The following is a 16,895-nucleotide window of genomic DNA, read 5'->3' on the forward strand; positions in this document are numbered from 1 at the left end:
ATAGAATATCAAATTTGTCTTGGAGTTCAAAAGTTTTAGAATGAATTGAGTTTGAAATATAAATATTACTTAAAAATTATTGTCAATACAATATTTTAAAAATTGAGATCTTTGAAAATTCGCTTTAAAAGATATAGATTTCATTATATTTAACTTCTAGGGAACACAAAAGTAGTTTGTTACAACTGTAAATTTGCTATGTCTGAGTTCATTATCTCCATAAAATTTTACAAGGAATTGGTAAGAATTTTGCCAGGGATTGCAAAAAACTTTGCTATATCCATAAATTTGCTATATCTGTGTTTTACTAAATGAGTTTTACTGTAGCTACTTTGTGTCTCATTTGATCTGATGATCTGTGCCTGTCAACTCAACCCTATAAGGCTCTTCAGATCAAGTTACTGTTATAATAATACATACATAGTATATTTCAAACAGGACAAAACATTTCATTTTTCACTATACAGAAACTCACTTGTATATTCCTACCCACTGTAGAAGTGTTACTATTTCATTTCCTTCCAGTCCTTGTTGGATCATGTCTTGAAACTAAAAAAAAAAAAAAAAACAAATCCTATCTTGAAAAATCTTAACTTTCAAAATCAAAATTAAATACTCTAAGACATTTCAAAAGTGGGAATAAAAATTAGCTGCTATGAGTACAATGGTTTCTTTTCCAGTAACAAGAGGCCCATGGGCCAGTTACTTATCATTCACTTGAATCATAAAACAACTTTTTCCAACAAATGTCACATATTTTTTCTATCCAATCTACTCCTTTGTAAAATGTTGGATCTGTAACACAGCCAGATCCAGGTCCAAAGCCATTTCCCTTTCTTTACATAAAAAAAAGAATATGGAAATATGGTTTATTGATGAGTTGTAATGCTAAGTGTGAGAAAAAAATTAATTTTATTTATTAAAAAAGCATTACTTTTTTTTAATGCTTTATATATTGATTATACACGTTTTGAACGGAAAAAATGGGGAAGGGGGGGGGTTTAAATCTGTCACTGGTATTGGAAAATCATAATTATATATAATCATATGTGAACTCTCTCATACCTTTACTGTGAATAAATGTTTTACATGCTAAAATTAAGGAAATTAATATGTCACAAAGTTTATATTCTTAACATACATAACAAATACAAGGAGATTTGATTTATTGAAATGTTATAATGTACAGTTTCTATATTATTTTTTCCTATTCAATTTAATTAAAATTTAAATCATATGGAATTTCTAAGTCACAATCTTTTCAATAATGGTAAATTCACATCTTTCATCATAATTCCAGGTTAAAAATAATTTGCACAATCCACAACACACCTTAATGGCGATGCATAACCGAAATAGCTCAGTCATAGTCAATAAAAATCTTGTATATTTATAGTCATGATTTAGTATACTCTTGTTTCATATACAAATGACAAATATATCTAAGCTTATTGAAAGACAAATATATCTAAGCTTACTGATCCTTGTAAGTAGCATAGCTGACTTGTCCAGGTAAAATTGAAAAATATGAGAAAACAAATTTTATCAAGCCTGTCATGAAAATAAGTATGATGAAATTACTCTAAGGTACAGTCTGCAGTGTAATTTTCTTACAAGGAAAGCTGCTAGTATTGGGAGAATAGTTACTTTGGAAAAAGATATGATATTCAAAAATCAAACAAGTTTCATAATTGAAATCTAATTTGTAGTTTTTTAATTAATTTTTCATTGAATGGCTATCATTGCTCATGCTTTGACAAAACAGTAATATTAATTGTGGAGAAAAGAGTTGGTTACACTATAATACATGTACTTACATGATTAGACAAGGCTTTATGATATATCTGTACACACTTACATGGTTAGACGAGGCTTTATGATACATCTGTACATACTTACATGGTTAGACAAGGCTTTATATGATACATCTGTACATACTTACATGATTAGACAAGGTTTATGATACATCTGTACATACATGTACTTACATGATTAGACAAGGTTTATGATACATCCGTACATACATGTACTTACATGATTAGACAAGGTTTATGATACATCTGTACATACATGTACTTACATGATTAGACAAGGCTCTATGATATATCTGTACATACTTACATGATTAGACAAGGCTCTATGATATATCTGTACACACTTACATGGTTAGACGAGGCTTTATGATATATCTGTACATACTTACATGGTTAGACAAGGCTTTATGATACATCTGTACATACTTACATGATTAGACAAGGTTTATGATACATCTGTACATACATGTACTTACATGATTAGACAAGGCTCTATGATATATCTGTACATACTTACATGATTAGACAAGGCTTTATGATATATCTGTACACACTTACATGGTTAGACGAGGCTTTATGATACATCTGTACATACTTACATGGTTAGACAAGGCTTTATGATACATCTGAACATACTTCCTCACAATGTTGTATTCTGGTGGAAAAATAGGTGGCAGCATTTGCTGAAGAAAACAAAATCAAAGAAATGTTCTTATTGAAATCAGGATGTATAATTAGCAATATGATATCTTAAGTCTTACTATATCAAGCTGAAGTAAGCTCTCCAATATCCAAAATTCAACAAATTTTTAAAATCTCAGCCAGCATGTAAGCTTAAATCATTTCATCTATTTACAGAGAGGTCAAATAATACTTTTTATTTCATAGATGATTACCTTGACCTTAGACTTTCCAGCTAAGAGAGCTTTCACCTCTGACCCCATACACATGTAATTGGTAGCTAGAAGTCTAAGGAGTTTATGTGAGCCTCCTTAAAATATTCCTAGATGAAATTATCATCAACTGAGCATTATTTATAGGTTATTGGCTTAATATCAAGAAATAATATGACTGTCACACTCAATGTCTTTGTGCGGTAAAGTGCACAAAGCTTGCAAGAACCAATGTATTTCCCAATATCTAGTAAATGACGTTTCTTTTACATATTTTAATACTCATATATATTTTTTCTATTCATATAAATGGAATCTCTCTGATTTTTTTGTCATAAACATCCTTACATCATTAGTAACTGTTTGTTAGCTAGTACTACAGATATTTTTGACATCACACATTCATGTATGTGATGTCATTAAGGTATATAGGTCACATGTCAGCTTTTGGGAAAAGTTTTATCAGAACCTCTAATATCAAAATAACTGATAACAATTTAATTTTTTATAACATATTTGAATTAAACCACGCAACTTGTACAACATTCAATTAAAAAAAAATTGCATAAAATATCAGCTAGAAATAAGATTTATGAGGGAGCTCATAAGTATGGAGGGAGTGGTAGAAGGATATCAAGAGGAAAATTCTCAAAATCGACAGATTTGTTTTATTCAATATGTTAGAAATTTGGTAATTTGCATATTATGACCCATATACATGTACATGTATCTCAAAATTTATCAGTTTTTAAAATTACATGATACTATTTAAAGCCTGATCAGCTCTACATTCACAAAAAGCTTCATATAAGAAAATAATATGTTGAATGTTTGTGAAGTCAAGGTCAAAGGAAAGGTCAAGGTCAAAAAATGTTGATCCAGTTTGAAACTGAGCTAGACACAAAGTGAGATGGAAGGACAGAGGGGGAACATCACAAACACTATATGCCCCGGTCATATTAATGACGGGAAACCTACCTTCACCACTTTAAGATCTTCCAACATCAGTTGCCTGGTAACCTCAAGATGGCGAACGAGCCACATTTTGTTGATACTTCTATCTTCAAACTGATTACCTTCAATTCTGTGAATGAGAAATTTGTAATTAAAATATGTTTTTCTCATTTAAAAAAATATTATTATAGACTGCAGCAGAACTACAAACAATCGAAACAGTGCACATTTGAAACAGACTTCAATATATACTTCAAATCTTGCTCACCTGAGTATGCTATGGGGCTTGTCTGGTTTGATTAAAAGTATGTTTTGATTGATTGATTTCATGATGTTTAACATCCCTCTCATCATACAATCAATCAATCAAAACAGACTTTTAATCAAACCAGACAAGCCCCACAGCATACTCAGGTGAGCAAGATTTGATGTATATATTATATAAACTAAAACAGAAAATTATCAATCAATGCTGTAATTTGACTTTAATGTTAAATGATTCACCTTGAAGAAATAGATTCTTCCAAGATCCGGAAACATTTTTCCCTCCACTTCTTTGGACGACCAGGAGGAATAAATCCAGTCTGGGCTTTGCGCTTGAGGTAAAATTCATCAGTTCTGAAATGAAAATTTTGATTGGATCAATCACATTGATCTTATGCCAATTTGTCATGTTATTAGTCTATTTAATATGTAAATCTACTCTAGATAACTAGTACTGTATAGCTTTATGAAAACAATTTGTTCAGATTGATCTCCCTTTGATGAAATGCTCCATTGCATTCCAAAGGGAACCAGTCAACACATCACTGTATACTGATGTGGAAGTAAAAAAATTCCTAGAAACAAAGGGAACCATTTGATGCATCACTGTATACTGATGTAGAAGTGCAGAAAGTCCTAGAAACAAAGGGAACAAGTTGATGCATCACTGTATACTGATGTAGAAGTTGATGATTCTAAGCCAATTAGTATATGAAAATATTTAAATATAGCCATAAAATTTCAAAAGTAGGTCACAGTGACCAACTTTTAAGTTAACATACTTTGAGAGCCCAAGATGCATCAACTGACAAATCTTGAAGATTCTATGCCAATTAGTATCTGAAATATTTAAGTATAGCTATCAAATTCCAAATGTAGGTCAAGACGACCTTCTTTTCAGTTGACACACATTTGAGGACTCAAGATGCATGAACTGACAAGGTTTGATGATTTAACCCAATTAGTACCCAATATTCAAATATAAAGTTTCAGAAGTAGGAAACAGTGACCTACATTTCAGTTGATATACTCTAAGGAAGACTGACAAAGTTTGATGATTCTATGTCAATTAGTATCTGATACATGTATATTTAAATATAGTCATAAAATTCCAAAAGAAGGTCACTGTGACCTACTTTTTGGTTAAAATACTTTGAGGCCTTAGGATGCACCAACTGACAAGATTTGATGATCATAGGCTTAAAGTGTCCAAATATGCCTCTAAATCAATTTGAAATCCATTTGAAAATTGAATGCCTGCAAAATTTGAAAAAAGAAGGTCACAGTGAGTGTTACCTACTTTCTGATAAAATGTTTTGAGGCCCCAAGATGCATCACCTTACAATTTCTGGTGATTCTAAACCTCTCACTATCTGAAATAATGACCTTAAATGTTTTGAAAATGATCAGCTATAAAATTCAAAAAGTAGGTCATGGTGACCTATTTTTTAGTTGACACATTTTAAGGTGCCATAATGAATAAACTGACAAGTTTTGATGACTATAGGTTTCAGAATATGCAAGACATGCAACAAAATCAAACTGAAAATAAATGCATGCAAAATTCGACAAGAGACCTAAGGACCTTGATGTCACCCGAGTATAATAAAACAAAATTAAGTGATAGATGAAGCTATATTGCCCAAAAATTTCAAAAATCTGTTAAAAACACCTTTGTTTATTGTAACGTGCAAGACCCAAGTGAACTCCTTGGGATCGTACTGTACTTGGTTTAAGTCTTACTGGGATGTCTAAGATAATGAATGCAAAATATACAAATACAGTGGACAGTTGTCTAGTGTAAGGTATTCAATGTATACAGAATGATATCTTTTTGTAACTTGCCTTGTGCTACAATTAAGTACATAGAGACTTGGCTACAATGTGGCTATTTGCCACTTGTCACTAACTACAACATGTCCCCTAATCACTCTGACACTCCGTGATCACTTTTTCACTTTGATAAAGTATAAAACAACTTTATGCAGTCTCTTGCCAGCTGTCTTCATGACAGCTTTATGTTAACAACACAAGACGCACGACAACAGACAAAAACAGATAGCAAATAGGCACCTGAGTGACTCATGTGACCTAAAAAGTAGGACACTGTAACCTTCTTTTGAGTCTCAACTGACAAGATTTGATGATCCTAGTCCTTATGGTAAGCAAACTATCAAAGTTTTAACAAAACAATGCAAATAATCTTTGTCAACAATGTCAACTTTGAAGTGACCTTGAGACAATGCCCTTTGCCCTAGGGTAAAGCCTTGAACTATTACAATACTTAATCTACAACATGTCCTATTCCTTGTATGTAGGTTTGGTGATAATCTGCCCAGTGGATCTTGAGGAGGAGATTTTTAAACAACCAGCACTTTTGTTTTTATTTTCCTAATTATCTCTCGTTGTTTAAGGGTCACATCCCTAGTTTTACATGTAGTATAAAAGAGCCCTTGGGTCAAGGATACTCTGTGACAAGGACAAAAATCCATATTCTTAGAAGTTAACACACACCACACAAATGGTCATAGCATCAGCTCTTTGAGCCTTTGGCTCAGAAGAGCTAAAAATCTATCTAGTAGAATTACTTTTCTAAACCATGATTTGTTAAGCATCATGTTTTGACAAATTTTCAAGGCAATATCACAGAAAAAAACAAAACATCATTATTAACAGGAATGATAAAACTTTGTCACTTAAGACTAGCACCTAGAAATACAGGTATGATAAAAATTATCTGTGAACAAAACAAAAAAAAATGAAAAAAAAGTGTTTTGTGAAATGTAAAGAAGCATAATGTTACACCTTTTTTCAGCCACAATCTGAATGTTTGAAAACACTTAATACCATTAGATGAAGTCAGAGATTATGTGTTTGATATCATTCATGTTATTCAATCCATTTGACAGTTATCAAATTTTATTTGATATAATATGAATTTTAGTCATGCACCCACAAATATACGTCATACATGTATGTATTTGTCTCACACGTTTTTATGAAAGGTGTCAGTCTCCATTATGATCATATTTGTTCATGAAACAATTCTATAACACTTCGGTATTACTAAGCAAATTATAATCTTTTGATTTTAATTTTCCTTATTAATTATGCATTTTTTCTTTAAAGGAGCAGGGAAATAGATTTTTTTCTAAAATTTTCTAAATAATATCATGACTTACTACATATAGGGAAATTTTCACCCCTTTCACCCTACTCACAATTATATTGGTTGAATTTAAAACATGGTAAATTCAAAGAACACAGAATAATTTCTTAGAACTGCAACTGGGTGAATTTAAAACAGGCAAAATTGTTTGCAAGTGTGAAAGTACAAAAATAACACGGGGCGAAAATAACCCTATATACAGTATATGTTGCTAGAGCATTTCACACCAAAATATATTAAAAGCATGTTTAGGAACTTCTTTTACCTGGAAATTCTTAAAACTGCAAATTTCGGGATGTGTTAAATTGACACATATCCTTGCACTTTCACAAAGAAAACTTTAACCATAATATTTAAGAAAAGTAGAAATTTTGTTGTGTATTAATGAAAAATATGAAACTATTATCCAGAAAGTTCAGAGTAGAAATGTGAGAAAGCAAAACCAACTCACCAATTTGAACACATCCAATAAAACGTAAACACTAACAATAATAGAGCCCATGCCTTGTTTACAGACACAATGTTTGACATGATGTTATGAAGAATGTCATTGAATTCTTTGCATATTCATGTAAGTTCAAATCATTAAACTGAAGTTATTTTTGAAAAAAAATAGACGTTTAAAATTGTAAACTATGCAACTGTGTCCAGGCCCCTTTAATAACTTCATCACATGACCTACAAAGAGGAAATAAGGACACTGAACGTTAGTGGGGGTCAGTGAAGGGTGGGAGATTTACTTCAGATACACTATCCATAGCAGGTACAAGTAAGTGTACATACTTAGATGCATCATCCATGCAAGTTTGGTCTAGACAGGCTTAAAGTAACTTTGTAATGTATCTGCTCAAGAAAAAGAAAAAAACGAGAACATGTAGGTCAAATTCAGCATCTGTAGGTCAAATTCAGCATCTGAAGCAAGTCTGGTAGTGTTCATCATCCATGCAAATTTGGTCCAAATAAATTTTACAAGCATACACTCATCCACAAAATGTTGGTCAGATCCATCATTTGAAGCAAGTCTGGTAGTGTGCATCCATAGATTCAACATCCATGCAGCAAAGTCATTATAGAGCTTATAGCTTAATGTAATGAACAACCCCAGGCCATGATTTGAACAAACTGTAATTTGGACTATCTGAGGATGGTTGCATATTAATATGACTATCCAATTCTCTACTGTTCTCGAGAAGAAGATTTTTAAAGATGATTTCCTACATGTTTCCATGAAAAACTATAGCTTCACCTACCCCCCCCCCCCCCTTTTCCCTTTCTGGTGCTATGATCTAAACAAACTTGAGTCTACACTACCTGAGGATCCTTGCATATTAAAATGACTTATCATGGCCCTGCTGTTCTTCAGAAGATTTTAATTATTTTTCCCTACAGATCCATTTGTTAAAGTCTGATCCCCACATGTGGCCCACCCTACCCCTGAGGTCATGATTGAACAAATTTGAATTTAAAATTCCTTTAGCTTGCCAATGCCTGCTGTGTTGTCAGTTTTTAATGTTTCATACAAAAGACCTGGAACTTTCACTTCAAAATGCTGAGCTCTTGGTGAAATAACAGTTGCTACCTTTTTTTTCTTATCAACTTAGCTTTGTTGTGGTTGGGGTGCAAATCCATGACTTCTGCCTACCAAACAAGCACTATATGGACTGAGCTACCATGATGGTTGCTCTTCATTTGAACAAATTTGAATCTCCTTAACCTAAGAATGCTTTGTCTAATTTTAGTTGAAATTGGCCAAACTGTTCTAAGACAAGTTGAAATAAATGGAAAGACTAATAAACAGACAAATAAAAGTTGATCAAAAAAGCTTACTTGAGCTTAAAGCCCGGTGAGCTAAAACTAGTATTTTTCCGATAATTTCACTCATGAAATGTTAAAATGAATTTGATAACAATAAATCTGAAAATGCTGACATTAACCAAGCATCTGATTTTGAAACAATGCAATTCTCTATGTTTTCAAGTGTAACTAATTATTTTGTTAGCTGTGTATGTATGAATAATTGTATAGATGTCCCTCCCCCCCCCTCCCCCCCCCCAGCTCTGATTAAACTTTCTACCAATCTTATGATCCTTCATCCAGAGTAAAAGTCAGAAGAAACAAGATGTGTTTGTGAAACACTAATGCCCCTGTATGGCAGCTCAAGGCCACTTAGGCCATTTTTAAAATACCTGTTAATGTTTTTTTGTCCTCTCCTGATTCAGCATAGAAAAAAATTTGTTCGTAGGTAGGTGGGAAAATTTTTTTTCCCCAGAAAATTTCAATATCAATGCTGAATTTTTCAAAATATATTATAATAAAATTAAAATACTTTTTGACGGGATGGAAAATTCTAGACTGAAAAGAAAAAAAAATATCATTTCCTGGAGGTAAAAAATGTTTTGAATCAGGCCATTTAGACAGTCGGTCAGGAGAGGGCAAACAAACAATTTTTTCAAGATGGTCCAAGGTTAAAGTTTTCAAATGTAGGTTAAACTCTAAGGTCAAGAGTTCAAAAACATTGGTACCCAGAGAAAGGTTTTGTCATAAGGAATACACATGAAATATGAAAGCCATAGCAAAAAAAAATTCAGAAGTTATGGTCATGGTTAAAGTTCATAAATAGGTCAAACACCAAGTCAAGAAAATGAGGTCAAAAATATTGGTACCCAAAGAAAGGTCTTGTTGCACAATATACATGTGAAATATGAAAGTCCTTGCACCAACCATTTGAAAGTAATGGCCAAGGTTAAAGTTTTTCAAAAGTATGTCAAACTCTGAGGTCAAGGTCTTGAGGTAAAAAATGATGGTACCTAAAGAAAGGTCTTGTTACAAAAAATATACATGTGAAATATAAAAGCCCTAGCACCAACCATCAAAAGTTATGAACAAGGTTAAAGTGTAGTAAAAGTTTTTCAGGTCAGTAATTTAAATTAAGAGAATTATAAATATGTCATTCATAAATTTCATTCAATAGTTCTATTTTATAATCTTAAAAAAAAAAATTACATCAATAACTGTCTCACACGGACAGCCTTAAAGTACATAATTGGGTATATATAACAATGATATATTTTACTTATATATATATATCAGTCCTAATAAGAGGACAAATTTAATTGATTATGAAGATAGGGTATATATTGGTATATATAACAATGATATATTACTTATATCAGACCTAATAGAGAACAAATTTAATTGATTATCAAAATAGGATTGTATGGATTATTTTAATTGCCTGCTAGTTGATGAAATTTGACCGGTCTTTTTGTGCCCTTTCTCTCATGCTCTCTGGCTAGCAATAAATCATCTCATGACTGCGTAGAAGGGAGAAAACATTTTCCTTAATTTGAAAATGAGTGTTTTTTAATCTTATTGAGAACTCAGGACTTGGTTTTAAAAAAAATCTGCTGAGTCTAATATATATAATGGTGCAAGATATATAAAAACAGTTTCTCCCACATATTGATCTGAGTGTTGATTCATTTGAGAAAACCTACTGGGTATATACATGTATATATATTGGTCTATTTCAGATTTCTCAGTTAAACCTTGTAGGAATGCAGAGAAACTTCTGCTAAGATGAATTTGGTAAGTTCTAAGTCACTTTATAAAAAATTGTTTCCATAAATTTATTTCAAGAATCTTAAATCAAAAATTAGAAAATATTATTAAATTATAGTATTTTTTCCTCCCAAATAATAATTATTAAAAATCATTCTCTGTATTAAATGGCTTATTTTAATCAATATCATTGCAACTGTGAAAAGTTTTTTTTTCCAAGAACTTGTTAGTGAAGAAAAAAAATGTCTTAATTTTTTAAAATAAATATTTATTTGATTTCTTCTTGGTTTTTCGAGTTATAATCATCAGACATATAAATTGGTGCAAGTCTAAATTTTCTACTTAAGTCTCAAACAACATCAAATATATCATAGATGTTAAGACAAACTGATTATTTGTGATAACAATAAATTAACATAGAATTCTAGGATTCTCCAAGCATTCTGTAAGGAGATTTGCATCTGTATTCCTTAAACTATCTGGTAAATACAAACATCAGACTAAAGACAAAAGACTACAGGTGTTCATGTACTGTAATGTAAAAGAAAACCTTTGACGTTTGTTGGCCATTTGAACTTTGAAATGCATAACAAATGCTGCTTGTTTTCCTTCTCCTTAAAATGCTTTACAAAACATTCTCAATGTAGCACAGACTACTTTTATTGTATGTACACCGTATAGCTTTGAATTTCTAGTCAACAATAAAGTTACAAGGTGAAAAATCCATGTCCTAAAATAATAATTATTTTATTCATTTTCAGTTGGTTTCCCTGCATCCATTTATTATCGCATCATAGATTGATCTGAACCATGTGTTTGAAGTAAAAATTATAAACATGTACATGTAGTAGGCTAACATATACTTTGCTATTCATTCAAAGATTTGAAAATTGTATTTGGTAATACCGATAGCCATATAAGAGACTCTTTTATACATGTGTTCAAATACATGTATCATACTTTAACATGTTTAATGGAACCAAAAGTTACACCTTAATATATTTTATAACATACAGTTAAATAAACTTAAATTGCATATAGATGACATAAACACATTCTAAATGTATAGGCTCAAAAATGCCCAATATATGGGATGTTTCAATTTTCTTTTAGACAATAAGGTAAATTCATGTCATATTTTACATTTTTCCTTCAAAAGATAAATGATTATTGGCACAAGAGTGATCTTTTAATAAAACACTAAATGAGTTAAAACTGATTTCACAGATGTTTTTGTACTACCTTAAAAGGGAAGAGAGGGTAGGTGTAAAAATGATGTCATTCTTAATCTTTGCTTTTGTGATAATTTATGGCAAAGATATATATCTAACTGCTTTAAGATATTGCATCTATTGTTTTCCAAATTATTTGAGATTTCAGTTAATGGAATAAAATCTTTGATAATTTTTTTATGCTATGAAGTAAAAAGAAGTCTGAAATACAGTTTTTAGAGAATGTGTATATACATTTGAACTTTTTCGAACACCAATATCTTGAAAACCATGGTATGTCGAAGGCATTTGGGGATCCAAACCACTTTTTCTCTATGTATTTTACCCTTGATATCTCAACCCTTGGATATCTTGAAGTTTTTCCTTGGTCCCATCAAGTTTGAAATAACAAGGTTTGACTGTATATATATTTCTGGTTGCAACTATACTGTATTGAATTCAGTGTTTTCTTTCCTCTACATTTCAGCAAGCAATCACATTTATGAGTGCAGCATTGGGAACGGTTCTACCATTCTTGACATGTGATGCCTCACCCAGAGTCAAAGAATGGCTACAGGGGTTTTCCAACACTACTTCCATTTCATTACTGTCAAAGAAAAACAGGAATCCCACAAATTATGGAGAAGTCAGTGAATATGTGAGACAATGGACCTGTCAAACAGTGCTCCACTGGAGGAATCTGGGTTCTGGCCACTATCCTCAGTTCATCAAGGAGTACCGCTGCACCACTGGTCAGTGCTGGTATGGACATTTCTCCTGTGTGCCTCAACATTACATGATAAAAGTACTGTCCAACAGATTGAATGACCTGGATGATACAGTACTGTTAGTCCCTGGACAGAATCAATGGAGACTTGTCAACATACGAGCAACAGTAGGGTGTGTCTGTAGCCCACGGTAACATTAAAACAATTGTAGGGTTTGTTGGTAGGGTAGGTTAACTCTAAAACAATTGTACATGTATCTGTGGTAACATTAAAAAAATAACTGGGTTTGTCTGTAGAGTAAATTAGCTCTAAAATAGCAGGTTTAAGGTGAGTTCACCATGCATCAGACACATACCTAAATTACTTCAGATGATTTCAAGCAATAAACTTGAATCAAACCTGAATGTCTCCGTATTTTGACTTGTTTCTGTCTTAAAGCCAAAGATTTAAACTTTTTAATGTCATGCCAATTTCTATTATCATTTTGTGATAGAAGGCTTTGAAGTGATGTCATAGTTGACATAATCAAAGGGGAGTAACCAGAATTTTTATAATATTACAAATTTTTAGAGTTGTCTTTCTTTCATAAGATTTCAAGGGAACAAGTCTGTCTTGAGTGAATTTCGTTAATGATTGATAATATTAAAGAAAATTTCATTTCAAAGTATGTATTTATTTCCTTAGACTTGTTTTTACTAGTATGTTCATTTCATCATTCATCAGACATAAATTAACCATGCATCGGACATTGTCCATTGCATGGATAATAATAGAAGTAACATTAATAGTACCAAACTGACAGCAAAATAATCAAATATAAACTCGACATATTTAGTGAAGGATATATGACAACTACAAGTGGGCTCTCTTTATTTCATCAAACTAGAAGATCTATAATAACCCCATAAACCAAGGCACAAGTTGCCATATTACTAGGCATTGCACTGCAAGGTCTAATATCTTAGGCCAAACAAAAAAATATGTGTGGTTCCGGTTACACTTCCAAAAAAATTAGGGTAGGTAGGTAGGGATTTTTTTAAATTTTTTTTTAACAAAATGATTTTCTTAATTTTTTCTAAATAATACCTATCACTGCTTTGCAAATGGCATTTAGATGTGGTGTGATAATATACTAGTCAATATTGGTAGGGGACACCTACATGCTAGCTTGCTTTGGATTTAACACTATTAATCACTTGCAATATGTTTTGCAAGGTGGCGGTCATTGTTGAAACTAAACTTAAACTGGAGCCATTGATGGAAATCGGGGGAAATTCCAGAAAAAATATGAAAATTGCCAAAAAAAAAGTTTAGGGTCGGGGGTATAAAATAGGGAAGGTCGGGTAACCGGAACCACGCATATTTTTTTATTTGGCCTTAGGTGATGTGATGCAACTAAAATCTCTCCACATTTGTGTATTGGTCTAATCAATCAAATTAAAATAGAGAGTTAATTTTTAAATGAAGCATAAAAATATTTTCATCCCACTAATCTAAAAGCATTTCAGGTACTTCAAAGACCCCACGATATTATTCTGGTTCAAAATACCATTTGTCCGATGCATGGTGAATATTGTCCTTTCCATGGTGAATTCTGGCTCATTCAAATATATTCATTTTTTAATTATATTTTCCCAATTAAAAGCAAAAAATTGTGTCACAATTCAATATTTTAATCACATAATACATTTTAAGCCCCACTTTGATTATATTCAGTAGGTAAGTGATATCGCTAGAACTTGTTGAAGTATGAGGATGTCCGATGCATGGTGAACTCACCCTATCTGTAGGGTGAAGTAACACAAAATCAACTGTATGGTGTCTATGTGGTATAATAATACTTAAATGGTATAAGGTGTATCTGTAGTTTGAATACTGGTAGCATTGAAACAATAGTATGGTAAATTAGTAGGAGGTGTCTGTAGTGTGGAATAACACTAAAACATTAGTACCAATGAATATCAGTACATAAGCACCAATACAACAAGAGGGTTTTATAATCAGAAGGATAGTACTAAAATTGTTGGATTCAAATTGTATGGTAATTTGAACCATTACTGGTCGGTATTTTACTTAAGGATTACAATCACCGATAAGGGATAGTAATATAATGACCAGATCATATTTCAGACTGTGTTTTTCTAGGTTCATTTTCTAGTTTTTAATGGAGTAGTAAATCTACTTCTCAATGAGTCTACCAGAACGAGAGTACACATTAAAGATGAGAATATTAGCCCTTTCACAATAACTGCAATACTTATACTCATCTGCAGGGCAAATTAATAATGTTTGGCAGATTTTTTTGACAGATAATTAAATGATGAATTTCAAACAATTGCTTTTACGTCATATTTCACAAAAACATATAATTTTGCCAGCTGCAATAGAGCAGTACCACAGTTATTGTGAAACAGTCTATTCTTAGCTAAAACCATGGAACTTTGCAGATTGTCTGTCTTCATAAAAACAGGAGCAGAAGCTACAATGCTCTGCTGAACAGAGATTAGTAATTGATATGTTAACCCTATATGAGCTTTCATCTCAATAAATTATTTATTTTTCTTTCATTTTGTTTTGTCATGATTTTTGGACTTTTTAATGACATAAATATGAAAAACCTGGGAGAAGAAAATTTTAGTTACCACTTCACTCACAGCAATGATCAGTACTTTGTATCCAAGATTTACGAGGGGTGATCAAAAAGTTCACGAACTAATTGAATAACTTCCATAAAAGAAATGAAATTAGGTTTTAGTGTTCATTATTTTTTAAAGTAGTCCTCTCCTATTTAAATGCACATCTGCCACAGTTCTGCCCATGCGCAAATCACGTGATACAGGCGGTCATGTGACATGCTCCGAAGCGTTCCGTTCACAGGATGTAAAAGATTTTTTCGAGTCTTATATTTCTTACCATGCAAGTTATTTTTTATAACAAGAACAGTCAACTTGTCAAAAATGGACAAATCTCGGCAATAGGTTGGGTGGATAAGGATATCCATTCCCGGAATGAGTATGGTGACCATCACAACCCGAGTTTTCCGTCTTGGGAGCGTCATTTATCCAATGTGGATATAAGGCATGGCGCCTTCTTTTTATCATATCTGATATGATTAAATTCTAAAGTAAACGATATCTTAGGGATTTAATAAATATATTATTGTTAAGATATTCAACTATTTTTCTAACTGTAACTTGGCGGTCTTTCATATCAAAATGCTCAACTGTGGACACATCTCTTCCCCAGCTTGCTTTCACTGGGCAAGAGAACAAACATCATTTTTAACCATCTCCCTTCTTTCACTAAAACAATCAATCCAATTAATGATTAAACTCCTAGCAAGTCTTTTGTCTTCATAAACTTTGTACAAAGTATTATATGCTATTGCAAAGGAATTTCCAAGATACACATTAAACTTTACAGCAGTTCGTTGCTCAAGTACGACTGAGTCAATCATTTTTTGTCACAAGTAACCTACCTAATGACGTCATTTTCACATTGTGACATCACAAACATGGATCAAAACATTACATAAAACTGCTATATATAGAACACATGTATGACTATATGTGTGCCAAATTTCATTCTGATCTGAATTGTGGTTTTGAAAATATAGAGATAGTTCGCGAACTTTTTGATCACCCCTCGTATTATGAGTGCAATGTAAAACAGAACAGGATGATATTAAACAAGAAGTCTGTGAGTCAATGCTCACTAGTAATTAGCTGCAGAACTGTAGCGTTATGGTTTTATTTTTAATCTTTGACTATTGTTGTAAAATTCACAAGAAGCAAGTTTATTGGTCTGTAGAGATGACTAGAAAGTGAAAGGAGATGGATAAAGTAACTATACAGGTTGGTTATAGAATATGTCTAGAATTAGGGAATGAAAGGTAGTTGATTGACCAATGCTGGAAAGTGGAGAAATACATCCCTAAAGAGTGCAGAAAATCTTGCGCCGTAAATTGCACAAATATTGCATTATGGGATCTGTAAAGTTATGGTCAAAGACTAAAATATAAAACCAGCTAACTAGTAATACCCTCGCTCTGATGTGAATATAAGGATAAACAGGAAGTTGACATCAGATTCATACAAAAATGAATCCCATCATGTGGCATGCCTAAAGAAAGAGTGTGCTAAAATTTCAAGCATCTGTGATGAGAAAACTGTGATGGAATTTTGGTATGGACATATGCACAGATAAACAAGAAGTTGATAGAAGGTTTCATACAAAAACTGCAATGAAAATTTGTTACTGACAGACAGATGAAGGTAAAACAGTATATCCCCCTCTCTCTT

The 16,895-nt window shown here is 32.2% G+C and overlaps 1 protein-coding gene across 2 annotated transcripts in view; it reads right to left on the reverse strand.

Moving 5' to 3' along the window:
• Nucleotides 1–16,895, reverse strand: part of LOC133191161 (exocyst complex component 3-like) — a 70,333-nt gene that overhangs the window by 45,198 nt on the left and 8,240 nt on the right. For both annotated transcript variants that reach the window (XM_061326871.1, XM_061326870.1), the window contains exons 9-12: nucleotides 4,166–4,279; nucleotides 3,686–3,791; nucleotides 2,414–2,497; nucleotides 476–549 (exon numbers count right to left, since the gene is read on the reverse strand). In XM_061326871.1, the coding sequence (XP_061182855.1) occupies nucleotides 476–549; nucleotides 2,414–2,497; nucleotides 3,686–3,791; nucleotides 4,166–4,279 (378 nt within the window). The remainder of the gene's footprint in view (nucleotides 1–475; nucleotides 550–2,413; nucleotides 2,498–3,685; nucleotides 3,792–4,165; nucleotides 4,280–16,895) is intronic.

This window comes from Saccostrea echinata, unplaced genomic scaffold, assembly GCF_033153115.1.
Source record: "Saccostrea echinata isolate AGI-Se365-2 ecotype Australia unplaced genomic scaffold, CSIRO_AGI_Sech_v1 ptg000023l, whole genome shotgun sequence".
NCBI classification, from domain to species: Eukaryota; Metazoa; Mollusca; class Bivalvia; order Ostreida; family Ostreidae; genus Saccostrea; species Saccostrea echinata.